Source organism: Monodelphis domestica, chromosome 7, assembly GCF_027887165.1.
Source record: "Monodelphis domestica isolate mMonDom1 chromosome 7, mMonDom1.pri, whole genome shotgun sequence".
Classification (NCBI taxonomy): Eukaryota; Metazoa; Chordata; class Mammalia; order Didelphimorphia; family Didelphidae; genus Monodelphis; species Monodelphis domestica.
The window spans coordinates 126454004-126472437 of record NC_077233.1 but is presented as its reverse complement, the minus strand read 5'-3'; the positions used below and the strand labels follow the sequence as shown (position 1 = coordinate 126472437).

Below are 18434 nucleotides of genomic sequence, written 5' to 3'. Positions count from 1 at the left end.
ATTACTTCCCTTGGTATTTTTTTTTGGCTGGTTCCTTAAAATAATCCTTTGGTAGTTTGGTATGACACTAAATAATTTAAATAATGTTGTCATTTTTATTATGTTGGCTTGGCCTACTATGAAGTAATTAATATTTCTCCAATTATTTAAATCTGGCTTGATGTGATGAATATTTTGTAATTGTGTATAGTTAGTTCTTGTGTGTGTCTTGGCAGGTAGGTATCCAAGTAGTTTTTATTTTCCATAGTTATAGAAGGTTTTATATTATATTTTAAAAGTAAAATAGTTTAGAATCTTTCAATAGTTATTTTAAATAAAATTTCTCTATCTCTTCTGTTTTGTTTTGTTTTGTTTGTTGGTAATATATAGATCATTTCTATGGAATTATTTTATATCCTTTAACTTTGTTGAAGCTGTTGTGCCTTCATGGAACTTAAAAGTATTTTTATATACTTTATTACTTTTTATAGCACAGGAAATAGTAGGTGGTTGGGAATCAGTCTAATGGAGATAACATAAAGTAAAGCATTGTATAGCAATGATGATAATGAAAATTCTTACTCTACCCTTCATCTCAATCTGAAAAGCTAGGTTATCTGTATTATAGATTATGCTTGCTCTTAGTTTTAAAGAGATACTACTTATCATTTTCAGGAAAGCTTCATTTATTCCTGTGTTCTGTGTTTTAACAGGACAGAGTTTCAATGAGATTTTTATGCCCTAATAATACATGGTCAGCTTTTGTAAAGATGCCATGCACAGCTGAGAAATAAATACACATCTTTCCATTCCTATCCAACATTCTCCAGAGATCTGACATATCTAACTTCCAAAATTCAATTCAGGTTCTTAACTCTTTGTTTATCACTTTGAGAGGAATAAGTTGAGGCCCCTGCACTATTTTAACTTTACTATCTATTTCATCTTGTAACTCATTTAACTTTTCTTTTAAGACTATAAAGCAGTGGTTCTAAACCTCTCAATTTGTAGCAATGAGAGTACATAATGTATATCAGGTATTTACATTCTGAGTCATAACTGTAGCAAAATTACAGTTTTGAAGTAGCCACCAAAATAATTTTTTGGTTTGGGGTCACTGCAACATGAGGAACTGTATTGCGGAGTCACGGCATTAGAAAGGTTGAGAATCACTGCAAAAGCTATGTCATTTGGTTCATATATATTTAGTATTTATATTCATTGTCTATGGTATCTTATAATAAAATGTAGTTTCTTTATCTCTTTTAATTAGGTCTATTGCTTTTGCTTGTTTGAGATCATAATTGCTACTCCTACCCTTTTTTGCTTAAGCTGAATCATAATGAATTTTGCTCCACCCTTCATCTTAACATTGTGGATAGTTCTATTTCAAGTATGTTACTTATATGTAACATTGTTCGATTTTCTGCTATGCTCTTCTGTTTTATGGGTGAATTCATCCCATTCACATTCCAGTTATGAATCCTGTGACTCTCCCCCCTGTCTTATTCTTACATTTTTATTATCTTTCTTTCCCTTAAAAGTCTTTTGCTTCTGATTAATATACCTTTAATATACCTATTCCATTAATATATCATCCTTGTCATTTTCCACCTTTCCCTTAACTTTCCCTGTCATTGTAATGTCTTTTTATGGTGAGATCCTTTTTACATTCTAACTTTGGACTTTGTGTAAGTACTAGACTCTGCATCTCTGGGAGAAAAGCAGTGCGTTAATATGGACTTAGCCTCTGCCTTCTTCTGCTTTCACAGCTCTAGCTGGGGGCCAGAAGCTTTCTGTTCTCTCAAAGTGATATAATCTGGGGTAAGACCTGTACTTTGCCTCCTAATTTGAACTCTGCATGTGCCTCACCCCAAACTGGGTCTGTCTGCTTGCCCTTAGTTGGGAATTTAGTAGACTAATGTGAGACACAGTCACTATTGCCCCTACTCTGCAGGTTCAAAGGACTTGCTTCCTTTAGTTGTGAAACTTCAGGCTTGGTTATTCCACTGCAGGTCACATACTGGGCTCCTAGACTAGAACTAAGCCTCTTCTCTGCTCCTGAAATCAGAGCCTCACAGGTACTGCTTGCTTCAGGAACTTGTTTGTTATTCACACAGCTAGGGTGAATGCAAACATCTGCTCCTTTCTGTACTGTCCTTCATGTATTACCCAGAACTGGCTGGTAGGTAGCAGATCTTCCAGATGGCACTTTGCAATTTATGATAGATCAGGAATCCCTATGTATTCCTTTCCATATCAGTTCCTGCTCTGGTACCATTTCTTGGCCCTCTTTCAATCCTAGTGTGCTAGAATGCTCCCCATTATAGCACAAGAGCTCCTGGCTAGACTAGTCCTGGTTTCTGTAGACCTCTGTCTTCCTAAACTGCCCTCAATTGCACAATTGATCCACTCACATTTTCTTTGCTTTCTAGACCATAATACATTCTGAGACATTTTCCAGATCTTTGTTGAGTTATATTGGGCTAGAGTGCCTCCTCTCTCTCTAGCATCTGGATTCTGCCTCCCATTCCCTCTCCCCCTGCCAAGGGCAAAGTTTGTATGTACAACCCATTTTAAAATTTAATCTGTATTAATGTTTTCTCCAATTTCTTAAGCCTAGACAATCAACAAAGCAATACATCAAGCCCTGATTTTTAGTATTTGGCCATTTCCAAGATAAATGCTCAAATACAAAATTTAATAGTTGGCTCCCTGCTCTTTAAAACTGACTTCAGCAATCCTCTGCCTTTGACCCAGCTATGCCAATTCTAGGCCAGTACCCAAAAGAAATAGGGGGAAAAAAAAGAAGAAAATGTCTTTTACATATAAAAATATTTATGGTACTTTGTTGACATGGCAGGAAACTGGAAACTAAGAGAATATCCAAAAGCTAAAAAATAGCTGAGCAATTTATGGTATATAAATTAATGTAATATATTGTAATGCCAGAAATGAGGAAATAGATGCTTTCAAAAAGACATGAAAAAGACTTAATTCAGACTGATACAAAATGAAGTGAGCAGAATCAGAAGAAAAAAACATTACTATTTTTAAGTGAATATTTTCAAATACTTAAAAACCTTTTAAAAAAGAACACAAGGAAAATAATTTATGCAATGACAGCTACTTTAAAAACTAACAACTTTGAAAGCTGTAAAAACTGTAATCAGTAAATGCAGTGACCATTCTTGAAAACAACAACCAATGATGAAACATGCTATCCATTACCAAGAGGTGATGAATTTAGTATACAAAATGAGAAACACACAAATACTTGAAAATGTGTACAGACTTACACATTTGTGTATAGCTTTTGAAATTTGGTTGACTATGCATAGAATTTTGGTGTTTGTTTTTTAACTAGATTGAGAAATGGGAAGGAGAGAAAATAGATTTCTGTTCATTTCTTTTAAATTAAAATTTGTATATATGTTTAAAATTAATTGGGGGCTACTACAGATGTGAAATGTTGCATGCACTTTTAGATGAGGCTACTATGTTATTAGCCTTATTTAACTTGTTTACTTTGTTACAAGAGCCCTTCCATAGTGGCAATAATCTGTTAATGTATTTAAGGATATCTGTAGACATTATATTCATTTAATTTTACAATATAATATTATCTGTGTTTTATTTTTATTTATTTTGTTAAAATTTTCCTAATTACAGTTTAATCTGGTTTAAGCCACAGTCAGGAGTAATACAGGACTGTGTTTGATACCTTTGATCTAGGGTATCCTGCTTGATAACTGTTCTAAACTTAACAAAATCCTTTCAAAGGAATATTTGTTATATGAAATAATTCTCTTCAGAAAAAATTTTATTTCAACACTTAATAAATGTTTAGGTATTGTGCTGTGTATGTAACAAGGAATCAGAAATGAAAAAATATTATCTCAACCTTCAAGGTGCAAATAATTCTAATGGACAGGGGATGACCTATATCAAAATTACTGAGCTACAGACTAACAAGAGTGTAAGCACATGCATGGTACAGTAGAAAGCAGTCCTGGATTTAGAATCAGAGGATCTCAGCTATTTATTACCTCTGCTTCCTTGGGCAAGTCACTTCACCTGTAGCACCATGAAAAATATGTTGTATTTGGAGTCAGAAAGACCTGGTTCCAAACCCCTCAGCTTTGCTACATAAAAGTGGCATAGCTTTGGAAAAGGAACTTTTAACATCTTTGGACTTGAGTTTTCTCATTTGTAAACCAAGAGGATTATACTCGATAGTTTCTGAGACCCTTCTGGTTCTAAATTTGATTTTATGAGCAAGAGAGATGCAGTCAGTGTTGCAAATATACACAATATACATGTCCATCCTCCAAATTCCATGCCCACAGCATCTGTCTTCCAACCATATCATAAGGTCCTTATGGGCAGAACCAGAATTGTTTTGATCTTTGTATCCCCTTCTCCTTTGCTCAGTGCCTGGAATTGGCAGTTGCTTCTTAATACATGTTGTCTAAATTGAACTTGTTCCTGTCTTCCTTTATTCCCACTACAGTGGACAAACCTGTCCTGGTGCCATCAGTCACCTCCTAACAAATTTAAGTTGTACTCGTGCTCACTAGATTTCACCCTACTCCTGGATTCATCTTTCATACCAATAGTTGTGTTAAAATTTTGGGAGAGAAGGGACTTTCACAGTGACAGCAGTATGCCTGGATTTATACTAATCCACACCATGCTGTGCCTGAGCCAAACTGTCCTACTTTGTGCCATGAACATGCTCTGCCCTTTCCTTCTCCATGCCTTTGCAGAGATTGTACCCTATTCTTGGAAATGACTTCTTCCTTGCCTGATTTATTATTGTATATTCCTTAAAATCCTCTTAGATACCATCTTTCACTCTTACTCTGACTTCATTTTTGTTGTTATTGTTCAGTCATGTGCAACTCTGTTGAAGTATTTTGCCATTTCCTTCTCCAGCTCATTTTGTAGAAGAAATTGAGGTGAACAGGGTTAAGTGACTTGCCCAAGGTCAGATAGCTATGAGGCTGAATTTGAATACTGGTCTCCCTGACCCCAGGCCAGGTACTCTATTCACTGTGCCACCAAGCTGACCCTGAAATTTGTTGTGCTCTTCATGACCTCTCATATGGGGGTTTCTTGGCAAAAATGCTAGAGAAGTTCGCTGCTTCCTTCTTCAGCGGATTAAGGCAAATAGAAGTTAAGCGATTTGCCCAGGGTCATACAGCTAGTGAATGTTTGAGGCTAAATTTGAACTCAGGTGTTCCTGACTCTAAGCCATACTTTGTATACAGTGCATCACTTAGCTACCTCTTCTGACATTGTATGTTTTATTTTTAAACTGTTTCGTATACTGTTAATGTTGTCCTATCACCCTACTAAACTTTTATTCTTTTTGAGAGCAAAAACCACTATTTATCCAGATTTTTACTCCTCATTTAACCCATCCCTTCATAGTGCAGTGAGATAATGAATAGATATTTGGTTAAATGAATTAACATGTCCAAACTAAAACAAGAAATCTATATCAAAGAGATCTTAGCATCCTTTGATTTGTTTTGATTTTTTTATTTTTTCCACAGTTACATGATTCATGTTGTCTCCCTCTTCTTTCCCCTCAAAAATTACTAGTGGGGGCAGCTGGGTTGCTCAGTGGATTGTGAGCCAGGCCTAGAGATGGGAGGTCCTAGACTCAAATCTGACCTCAGGCACTTCCCAACTGTGTGACCCTGGGCAAGTCACTTAACCCCCATTGTCTAGCCCTTACCCCACTCCTCTGCCTTGGAATCAATACAAAGTATTGATTCTAAGAAGGAAGGTAAGGGTTTTTTTTTTTTTAATTACTAGAAAACTTTTTTTAACCGAATTCAAATTTTTATATTTTAGTCTTTTGTTTTATCTTTCTTAATCAGTATAAGCTTGATTCCATACCTGATGTCCTCATTCTTTCTTAACTTTACATTTCATCTGTAGCAAAAATAAATAAGTCTCAAAAGAAATGTTATATCTGAACATTGAGGAAAGTAAAACAGATGTGGATTTATTTATTTGTTTGTTTATGGCCAGGTATTCTGTATCTCTGAAATTCTAATATTATATCATTTTAGTGTTAAAAGACAGCATTTAAAAATACGCTTCCGAACTAATTTTCTAAAAGAAAACATTGTGCATATTCAATCTTATTGTCAAATTTAAAAATGAACTTTGAATTAAAATAAGTGTACTCTTGGTTAATGTTGTTTTGAGAACAGCCATGTTTGGAAAATGCATTTTTAAGGTTGGAAGGAATGAAGTTGGATTAGCCAAGATGTAGTGTGAAATCAAATTGTTCTTAAGTTCTGCAGTCATTTCATACAGTAAGAAAGATGTTATTTGGGTAGACGAATGGTCTGATTTTGACAAGAGGGAACCAGGTGAAATTTTTTAAGTTTCAATATTATTCTAATTTAATCATCAGGACCGAGGCGATGAATTCACTTATACTGGAAGTGGTGGTAGAGATCTTTCTGGTAATAAAAGGATTGGAGAACATTCATTTGATCAAACATTAACAAATATGAACAGGTAAAGAGATTTTTGTATACTTTTTAAAACATTCAATTTTCACTTGTGTGAAAATGAATTCTAACATACCCTCATATTTTAAAGAATAGAAAATGTGAATTTCCAGTTAAAATTGAAATTAAGTTTTTTTAATGATACTTTTCCTTGCTTTAATAAGGGATTATCCCTTTTTTGGGGTGGGAGGGATTCTTCAAATGAATTTTCAATTACAAAATAACAAACTGTGCCCCTTAAGTGAGTTTAGTTTACAGTAAATACTTGCTGTTTAAGTAGCAGTATACTAGGTGCTAGTTCAGATAAAATGATGTTGTTGTTCCTGCCCTCAAATTTACAATCTACTGGGAAAATGTACTAATTCTTAGTCCTCACAGAGACATTGCCTCATTCCAGAATTGGAGACAAAAATCTTTACTTTATGATATCTCCTTTGGATTGATTCCTAGCCATTTACTACTTTATGTGTCATAAAAATAATAAAGTATATGAAAATACTTTGTAGTTGAAAGTTTTATATTATATTTTAAAAGTAAAATAATTTAGAACTCTGAAGTTTTTATTACTCTTGAATGAATTCTTGGATATATAAATACTGTAACATGAAAATATCATTGAAGTCAAACATATTAAATTTAAGTTTGCTTAAAATGTATATAAGTATCTGATGTATGATTTTACAAGGCAAATATTAATCTTTAAAATAGTATAATATTTATAGACATAGACACCATAGGCTATAGTTACCTAGGTTGTTCCATATAATTTGTATATTAAGCTGAATCTACATGCTAATATGATTCTTTGAATCCATGCAATGGAATCTTTTGATGAGTGAAAATGCCATAAAATCATGTCCTTTTCATAAAGATAAAGACTAGACCTGTGATATCATTTGGTATAGGGTAAAAATGGCCCTCGGGGTCCTGGAGAATGTAATGTTGAACATATATCTATATAATAGATCATAACTTTTATTATTAAATGACTCAATTTATTAAAAATAGTCTTTTAGTTAAGGTTCTGATGTACTGGAAACAGAATATTTTATTGATTTTAATTATTTGATTTACATTTAATGTTTTCATCCCAATATTAGTACAAATATTAGATAAAGTAAGTACTTTGGCAAAATGTGTAAATGACTACATTATCACTTTTTGGTTTAGTGTTTTAGTATTAAATGATTCTGTAAGAATTTTTATATCAGAAATAAAGTTTCAAATTCATTTGTCTTATTACATATCTTCTAACTTTTTGTTAGAAAAAAAGAAATTTTGTGGGTAACTGAACAAAAGCCAAATTGTTAACCACTTTTCAATAAGTATAATATTTGTTGGCTTAGAATTACCACAGTTTTTTCCCATATTATTATTACATGAAATGTTTAAAAATATATCAATAAACAAAATTTCAAAGATTTATTCTTTATATACCAGGTTACATAGAACCTGTATTCCTTCCAGGAATTCCTTCCACATTATTCCAGACAATAAGGTTGTGTTTTTCTGAACCAGCCAAGGACACAGGAAAAATCTGCTAGGGGATGGTGTTTCTCAAGCAGGAGTTTGAGCCTACCTTCATTTTTCTTTTTCTTTTTTTTTCCCTAGAGAACATCTTCTCCATGGCCAAAGTAATCTTTTTATTTGCTTTGGGAGTGTTTTGGGGGAGGGGTTGCTTTTGCTTTTGCATTTTTTAAATCCTTTTATGATCATTTATCTTCATAAAAACTTCCCAAGATTTATTTTTCAAGCTTTCTTCAAAAAAGGCACCTTCTTCCTTCATACATGTAGGAAGATCATTTTACTTCAGTACTACAAATCTCTCATTAAATACTTAACTTTAAATTCTATTCCCATTTCATAGGTGATGGAAGAGAATTCTAATAAGTATAACATCAAGTTTACCACAAAGATATATTTTTAAAAAGCTAGACAGAAATTAATATAGAACTGGAAATTTAGGACATTTCTTAATTTGGACATTTCAACCTTCTAGAATTTAATATGATTAGGACATTGAGTTCTGGGCTTTTCATGTTAGGCTTCAGGGACAAATCTAAACATGTCCCATGATTTTTTAGATTTTTGGAAGATATTTTAAAGATAATCTACTCCAACTTGCTGATTTCTGTTCCAACTTCAAGCTTAATTTGATATTCAAGAACTCATCTTTAGACTTTGGTCCAGGGCTAATCTTGAACATACTTTTGCATCCCCCAGTAGTAGTCATTTTAAAACTTTCACTTTGACTGTCATCAGGGATTAGAAGTCAAACGTCTTGCTCTCTTGCTGCCCTATTTATAAAATGGCTGACAGAATAAATTAAGCTCCGACCCTTAGTTGATTCTGTTGCTATTACCACAATTGCCTTCTACTGTCAAAAAGCAATGGAAAAGATGGATAGCTAAGGTACCATTACCAAACAACTCAAGCAATGGAAAAACATACTGACTACTGGTTTCTTTATTCCTTTTCCACCCCAACTCCTTTGAAATAGCGAGCAAGGAATTAGTATTTATTAGAGATTATAAAATAATTCCAAATAACATAAAAAAATAGAAAATTTGTCAGAAATTTCACTCAATTATACCATTTAATTATGACAAGGGAAAAATTTTATGGCTGCAGGTATATGAGAAGAACCTGTGTTATTTAAGAAAAATATGCCATTAGAGTTGTAAACATCAAAATAATGCTGATATTACCTGTCAGTATTTAAAAAAAAATTAGATTATATCAGTCTATTACTATTCTTGAGTATAGCTTAACTCAAGATATATGTTTTACTTGAGAAAAAATTAAGGTTGATAGCTATCAGGGAACAGAAAATTTTAAATAGTCCTTACATGTACAGATCTTTTTCTTTTTCAGTGAATCACTTTGTGGGTTCTTTTCAACCTAGTAGATGGATAACAATTTCTCTTATGCAAAGAAATAAGTATATATTTTTCTCTGAACTTAGTTTTAAGTAGGGTGAATAAAATCATCTTCATCTATAAGGTTCATCTCATTGAAATTCCTCAAAAATCTTGTTGCTTTGAGTAGTATATTTAAAAATATATCATCTGATGGACTTCTAATGGCAATAGTGTATGTACTAGTCTCTATTATGGGAAGATTCAGTGAAGCATAATATTAATGGGGGTTCTCTATTTTGTCCAAATTTTAAAATATATTTTACTAATTTTGCCCCTTCAAATTCCAATACTTTAAAAACAAAGCTCAGTGTTAGCCTAAGTTTAGATTTTTTTTTCTTTTCTGAAGTACACATTCTAATGTCATAGTCTCTCAATCAGAAGATCATTTAAATGGCCAGCTTTGTTAGCTACTTAGGCACCAATAAAGAAAACATAGCTCATTGTCTTGTTTTACTTTGAAAATATAATTCCATTCATAGGATTTATTATTTGGGTAGGTTAGTGATCCAGTATGAATATTCACATCTTCCATTCTGAGAAAGATTGGACTGCTTCCTATGTAAGAAAATAAATGTTCCTTTTTTCTCCATGTGTACTTTTTTTTAATGAAAATTGAGCTACTTTTCCCTCCTTAGAACTTAGTCTTCTTAATTTTATCTTTTCTCTAAAATCAAGAAATGGAGACATTCTTACAGATTAGTAGACTAGCAAAGCCCATCAAAAACCTCTGGTTAATTATATTTAAGACTATTAAACTCTTTATCTAGTAAAAGTCTTCTAGAAGCTGGAATCTCCATTGCTTCCTTGCTGAATTAGTCAATCTATTAAGGAAGTTTTGATCATCTAATCTGATACTTCTTTCCTAAGATGTACCACCTTTCCCTTGTGATATTATGGATTGTCGATATCTACTAGGCTTCCAAAGATCTTGAGCTTCTTAATTTTCATCTGGATGTGTTCAAATGCATCCTTTTGCTGAGGACCTCTTTAGTTCTTAAATAAGTCTTACTTGGCTTTAGTCTTTTCTAGTAACCATTGTTTTAGAAGTCTCTATTGTCTGGAATACTGCGGAAAGGAAGTTTAGAAAGGTCATTTTTGCCTTATTTGATAAATCTGGTTTTCCAGAATCCTTTCCACATTATTCCAGCAATCTCCCTTTCCCCAATCAAATAATAACTTTTTAAAAATCCCATAACTGAAAAGTGGTTTGCTTGCTTTAGTTTTCCAAGGTTCCCCATTCTCTCAACACAAGTTATTTTAAGAAAAAAATTCCATGTGTTTCCAGTTGTTTTCTATTATACATGGCACAGATGTTACTACTTTCAGAAGAACCCACAGGCTCTCTGGGAACCACTCCCCTGGCTTTGGGGATGGCATCAGAAAACTGATTTCTCTGTCTTCTCTGCTGGTTGGGGAAAGCATAATCCTAATATCTGGAATAATATGGAAGGAATCATAGAATCTAAGCCATCAGGTAAGGCAAAATTCACCTTTTAACTTGGCTAATGATATGATATCATCATGTACTTGGTAGAAGCATGATTGTTTGGTATGAAGAAAACTTCTTTATCTTTTTCTTAGGGCATTAGCCCTAAACTGTGATGCTCCATTGGATAATAAAAATGGAGGCGAATCAAAGAATTGGAGAGCCGGTAAGCCAGTTCGAGTGATACGTAGTGCAAAAGGACGGAGGATCAGCAAATATGCTCCTGAGGAAGGCAACAGATATGATGGAATTTACAAGGTGCTCATTCTAACACCAAATTGTTTTATTCATTAAAACAGCATTCTGGGGGCAGCTAAGTACCATCATAGATAAAGAGCCAAACCAGGAGATGGAAGAACCTGGGTTCAATTCAGCCTCAAAACTTCCTAGCTGTGTGACCCTGGGCAAGTCACTTAACCCCAACTTCCTAACCCTTAACCTCTAACCTCTCTTCTGCTTTGGAGCTGATGCTTAGAATCAGTTCTAAGACAGAAGACTAAAGGTCTTTATTATTATTATATAATAGTATTTTGGGTGCTGTCCCCAGAATGTGATTAAAGATGCAGTAGGGGATATCTAAAAACAAAAGGTCATTTCTTCTGGGTACTTGCTTATATGCCTTTGAGAAACTTCTAGAAATGTGATGAATCTACGCAGAGGAAATTTTTCATAGAGTGCCAGCATACAATAAATGTGACTACTTTTATTATGATAGCATGGCAAAGTCTTTGACAGAGACTTGCCATGTTCAGATTGGGGAAGTACTGTTCTTTTCAACATGAACATCAGGTAGTTTCCATTCTAGAAGTGCAAGAAATTAGAGATTTGCCAAGATTTCCTAAACTGAAGTTGTACTTAATAGTCCTAATTAAAAATAGGCATCTATTCTTGGCTTGATGTATGTGTGCTTGGTTTTTTAAAATCTTTGGGAAATTGACTTTAATCAAGTTTTTTCAATATGTAAATCTGTGTAATATTCTGCCATATGTAACTATATTCATCACTATTCACTATATCTACTTTAACAAAATAGATACATTTTATATTAAAATAGTAAAGTGTTTTATAATATTAAACTGTACATAACTATACTTATCACTTTATATGAAAAATGTATCTATTTGATAGAATACATACATTTTATATTAAAATAGTGCTAAGAACAGTTAAACAGTTTGGTAAAAGAGTTTTATTCTACAAAACAAAATTTCTTCTCCTTATTCTCTTAGAATTTGTGTTAGTATATATATGTTATATAAAATGACTGTCTCCTAAAATGAGAAAACTGATTTTGGCAAGTCCCTTTCCCCTTATTAAATTTGAACAACTATTATGGCAAACACTATAAAAAGTCCTAGGCTCTTTTATGATTTAGGTGGTGAAATACTGGCCAGAAATTGGAAAATGTGGATTCTTGGTTTGGCGCTATCTTCTACGAAGGGATGATGTTGAACCTGCACCTTGGACTGCAGAAGGAATAGAACGGTCAAAGAATCTACGCCTAAGTGTTCAGGTTAGAACCTATTTACAGACTTTATCTTTTTAAAATATATATATATATATATATATGCCTTTTACATGATTATTAAGGACTAAATGTGATTAAGTGAAGTGGTTTGGGCTTTGAGCATAAGGGGAAAATTGTGAAGGAGTTCAGTACAGAGGTAGAAAAAATTCCTTAGAGGACAAAGAGGGAAAGGTTGTACCCCAAGAGTAGGAATTTGTTCTAAGACTATTAATCTTGGGAATGGCTGAACAAATTGTGTTATATGATTGCTATGGAGCACTATTGTGGTATAAGAAATGATAAGAGGAACGAGTTCAGACAAAACTTGGAAAGATTTATATGAAGCAATGCAAAGTGAAATAAACAGAACCAGGGGCAACACTGTACATAGCAAGAGCAATATTTTAACAGAGATCAACTGTGAAAGACTTTAGCTACTCTGATCAATATAATGATCCAAGACAATTCCAAAGGGTCCATGTTGAAAAATGATATCCACCTCCAGAGAGAGAGAACTGGTAAAGTATTAGTGCAGGTTGAAGCATATTTTATTTATTTTTCTTGGGATGTACGTGTGTGTGTGTGTGTGTGTGTTTTGTAGCACGGGTAATAAGGAAATATATTTTTCATTACTCCACATGTATAAGCAATAATGTGTTGGTGTTATGTAATACCATATACAAGGGGTAGGGGTGTCATGGAGGGAGATAATTTAAAACAACCTCTTTTAAATGACTATTTTAAAATAATTAAATTTAAAAGAAGGTGGGGAAAGGCCTGGTGGAAAAGAAGCAAAGTCCCCCAATAAAGGGTGAGCTGTTCTCAGTGTTGAGGAAAATAATATATTCAGGGAATTTGAAGGAGAGAAAGAAAAGTAACTAAAGCATCCTTAGAGGAGGAGTCCAAAAGGATGCCTGGGAGAAGGCAAGTGACATGATCAGAGATGTCTGTCTGCTTTCTCCCTCACTCCCATTTCCTTAATATCTCTTTTTTCCTCTCCATGGATCTGTTCCTTGCTACTTGACCTGTAGAGCTTTTTTGCTTTCCTCATTCTTGTGTTATATGATAACTCGCAAGACCTTGTTTTTTGTGTGTGGTAAATGGCAGGGTAGAATGAGGGTCAGCATGCCTCCCCTTCTTCCCCACCCATTCCCCAACTTCTCACACAGCCAAAACTTTCTCCCTGATCTATCCCTATTGTACATTTTGACTTTGGGCCTGCCATCATCTGCAGTTGTGCATTCAGTAAGGATGGCCAGCTTGTCATTCCTCCTTGGCTCTGTCCCTTATTGCATCAGTAGAAGCTAGACTGTGGACAAGTATCTGATCACCCAAGCAGGTGAATATATACATTTTTTAATACAAATTCATTTTCTTTTTAAGAATTCAACTGGGGATAGCTAGGCCACAGTGGATAGAGTCATGCCTGGAGTCAGGAGGACCTGGGTTTAAATCTGGCCTCAGTCACTTCCTAGCTATTGACCTTGGGCATGTCAGAATCCCAATTGCCCTAGCCCTAACGGGATTGATAGTACGACACAAAATTATAGAAATACTATTTTTGTTTTTTTTAAACAATTAAAATAGTAATTGGATTTAGATATGGTAAAACATTTGTCATATACTACAGTGTAATTAATTTTTTTAAGTTATAGAACAGAGCCAATTTCAGAAAACATCTTCTATCCTACTTTTTTGTTCTTCAAACTAGAACTTTGCTAGTCTCTGGGTACCAGGCAATTCTCCTAATGTCTCTTTCAAATGATTTTTATTTCATTGAATATTTTCCAATTGCATGTAAAAATTTTTTTATCAATAAATTTCAAAATTTTTAGTTCCAAAATTTCTTCCTTACTTGTTCCCCTCCTTGAGGAAGGAAGCAATTTTATTTTGATTATAATAGTGAAGTCATGCAAAATATTTCCATATTAGTAATTTTGTAAAAGAAAACACAAAATAAAATAAAAAGTAAATATATATACTGTTCCACCTGAGAATGAAGCCCAGAGGAGATCTGCATATATCCCCATATGAAATATTATTTGGACAACCTCTCTGGAATGGCAGGACCACAAAGCCATCTTGCATTTCCATGCTAGGAGGAGAATGCCAATTATACACCTATCTGACAGAGATATAAGATAGACTGATAGAACTGAGAAGCCAAGGATTAATGGTGCAAAGAGTATCATTAGACTTTGCACTACACAACATCAGCCCAGGAGATATGGTATATGTGAAAAACTTCACCAGAACCACAGCAACAGAGCCAAAATGGAATGGACCATTCCATGTTGCGATCACAACCCCTACTTTGATCAAAGTTATAGGGAAAGAACCATGGTACCATGCTTCTCATGTCAAATACCACTTTTCCCCAAATAGCCCAGAAGAAACTGAAACAGAAAATGCTCCAGATCATATACAAGATGTTCAAACCCAAAGAGAAGGTGACCAGAATGAGGACACTCAACATATGTATAGTCCCATAGAAAGTGATGCTGAAATATAAATAATAACTGCAAGAGAGACAGACCATAATCCAAAAAGAATAATATCTACTAACTCTCCATCTCAACCACCACTCAATTCCAATCACACTACAAAAAGAGCATGACATACATTCATACACATAAAATAAACAAGATAAACGTCATAAAAAGTCTTACGCAATCTGAATCAATCTTACACACGCTCACACAATGGCAACTACTCTTACACACATGAATGCTGCTATAAAAGAAAAATCTACAAACAAAGTGAGATGACAGTCAAGATGGGTTGAACTGTACAGAGGAAGAGAAATCTTTCCAGAACATCAGAGACTGCAAATGGACAAAAGGAACACAAGGAAGAACTGTAACCCATGAATTGTATAGGAAAAGAACATCTAAAAAAGCATATCATGTGAGATAAATCACCATACATATTACCTTCACACTAAGAATACACATGCAACCTACACGTGAACCCTGCATAAGAAGAAAAAAGAAAATAGAATCAACAAGCAACATGTGAAAAGGAGCAATCAGAATACATAAGTACACATCTAGAACATGAACATGAAAACATACCGATTTGGGGACCTTTGTCATAAATAAGCAAGGTCCATGGTAATGCAATAATGTGAATAAGGTTCTTGCAGGACCCAAACAGAAAAACAAAAAGTTTTCTGTCTGGTTGACTCCAAAGCAGAATTCATGTATATATGTAATATGTATGTATCATATATATTGATTGTATAGTAGGCAGACATGTATATAATGTATATTAAGAGCACTAACATACTAACATAGTACAGGAATGAACTGACATTCCTGACTCTTCTTAAATTAGGGAAAGAGATAGTCATTGTGGAAAAGGGAAGTTCAAATGACCTAGAGAGCTAAACACAGGGAAACAAAAATACTAACCTAACATACATATGTAAAAATCTCATAAGATTTTAAATCTCATAAGTAATAGAAAACTTAAGAAAACATAAGATATGTAAAGAGTCTAAAAAATTTCAGGGGTTATAATTCCTTAAGATATTGTTCCTAGAAATGCAAAGATGTTTCAATATTAGGAAAACCATCCGCATAATTGACCATATTAACAAGAAAGCTGACAAAAATCACATGATTATCTCAATAGATGCAGAAAAAGCCTTTGATAAAATACAACACCCATTCCTATTGAAAACACTAGAAAGTCTAGGAATAGAAGGGTCTTTCCTAAAAATAATAAACAGTATATATCTAAAATCATCAGCAAACATCATCTGCAATGGGGATAAACTAGAAGCCTTCCCAATAAGATCAGGAGTGAAACAAGGATGCCCATTATCACTGACTCTATTATTTAACATTGTACTAGAAACACTAGCAGTAGCAATTAGAGAAGAAAAAGAAATTGAAGGTATTAAAATTGGCAATGAGGAGACCAAGCTATCACTCTTTGCAGATTATAAGATGGTTTACTTAAAGAATCCTAGTGAGTCAACCAAAAAGCTAGTCGAAACAATCAACAACTTTAGCAAAGTTGCAGGATACAAAATAAACCTGCATAAGTCATCAGCATTTCTATATATCTCCAACACATCTCAGCAGCAAGAATTAGAAAGAGAAATTCCATTTAAAATCACCCTAGACAAAATAAAATATTTAGGAATCTATCTGCCGAGACAAACACAGGAACTATACGAATACAACTATAAAACACTCTCCACACAATTAAAACTAGATCTAAACAATTGGAAAAACATTGATTGCTCATGGGTAGGATGAGCTAACATAATAAAAATGACCATTCTACCCAAATTAATTTACTTATTTTGTGCCATACCCATTGAACTACAAAAACACTTTTTTACTGAATTAGAAAAAACCATAACAAAGTTCATTTGGAAGAACAAAGGATAAAGGATATCCAGGGAAATCATGAAAAAAAAAATGCAAAGGAAGGAGGACTTGCAGTCCCAGATCTCAAACTATACTATAAAGCAGTGGTTATCAAAACAATTTAGTACTGGCTAAGAGACAGATAAGAGGATCAGTGGAATAGACTTGGGATAAATTACCTCAACAAGGCAATCTATGATAAGCCCAAAGATCCCAGTTTGGGGGACGAAAACCCACTATTTGATAAAAACTGCTGGGAAAATTGGAAGACAGTATGGGAGAGATCAATATCTCACACCGTACACCAAGGTAAACTCAGAATGAGTGGATGACCTGAATATGAAGAAGGAAACTATAAGCAAATTAGGCGAACACAGAATAGCATACTTGTCAGATCTTTGGGAAAGGAAAGACTTTAAAACCAAGCATGAGCTAGAAAAAAGCACAATGTCAAATCAATAATTTTAATTATGTCAAATTTAAAAGTTTTTGTACAAACAACTAATGCATCCAAAATTAGAAGGGAAGCAAAAAATTGGGAAACCATCTTCATTACAAAAACCTCTGACAAAGGTCAAATTACTCAAATTTATAAAGAGCTAAATCAGTTGTACAAAAAATCAAGCCATTCTCCAATTGATAAATGGGCAAGGTACATGAATAGGCAATTTTCAGTTAAAGAAATCAAAACTATGAATAAGTACATGAAAAAGTTTTCTAAATCTCTTATAATCAGAGAGATGCAAATCAAAACAACTCTGAGGTATCACCTCACACCTAGCAGATTAGCTAACATAACAGCAAAGGAAAGTAATGAATGCTGGAGGGGATGTGGCAAAGTTGGGACATTAATTCATTGCTGGTGGAGTTGTGAACTGATCCAGCCATTCTGGAGGGCAATTTGGAACTATGCCCAAAGGGTGATAAAAGACTGTCTGCCCTTTGATCCAGCCATAGCACTGCTGGGTTTGTACCCCAAAGAGATAATAAGGAAAAAGACTTGTACAAGAATATTCATAGCTGTGTTCTTTGTGGTGGCAAAAAAACTGGAAAATGAGGGGCTGCCCCTCCATTGGGGAATGGCTGAACAAATTGTGGTATATGTTGATGATGGAATACTATTGTGTTCAAAGGAATGATGAACTGGAGGAATTCCATGTGAACTGGAATTGATGCAGAGTTAGAGGAGCAAAACCAGGAAAACATTGTACACAGAGACACTGTGGTACAATCGAACATAATGGACTTCTCCATTAGTGGCAGTGCTGTGATCCTGAACAACTTGGAGGAGCTTAAGAGAAATACCACTATCCACATTCAGAGGAAACACTGTGGGAGTAGAGGCACAGAATAAATACAACTGCTTAAATACATGGGTTGAAGGAGATATGATTGGGGATGTAGACTCTAAATGAACATCCTAGTGCAAAGTCAACAACATGGAAATAGGTTCTGATTAAGGACACAAGTAATACCCAAAGAAATTGCGCATTGGCTGCAGGAAGGGTGGGTGGAGGGACCGGAGGGAAATAATGTGATTATTGTGACCAAGGAATAATGTTCTAAATTGACTAAATAAACCTATTCCAATGGGGGAGGGGGGGTTAAAAAGATATTGTTCCT

General features: G+C 34.1%; 1 protein-coding gene across 2 annotated transcripts in view; it reads left to right on the top strand.

Moving 5' to 3' along the window:
• Positions 1-18434, top strand: part of UHRF2 (ubiquitin like with PHD and ring finger domains 2) — a 172329-nt gene that overhangs the window by 137510 nt on the left and 16385 nt on the right. For both annotated transcript variants that reach the window (XM_001365386.5, XM_007499557.3), the window contains exons 10-12: positions 6416-6522; positions 11018-11180; positions 12298-12435. In XM_001365386.5, coding sequence (XP_001365423.2) covers positions 6416-6522; positions 11018-11180; positions 12298-12435 — 408 coding nt within the window. The remainder of the gene's footprint in view (positions 1-6415; positions 6523-11017; positions 11181-12297; positions 12436-18434) is intronic.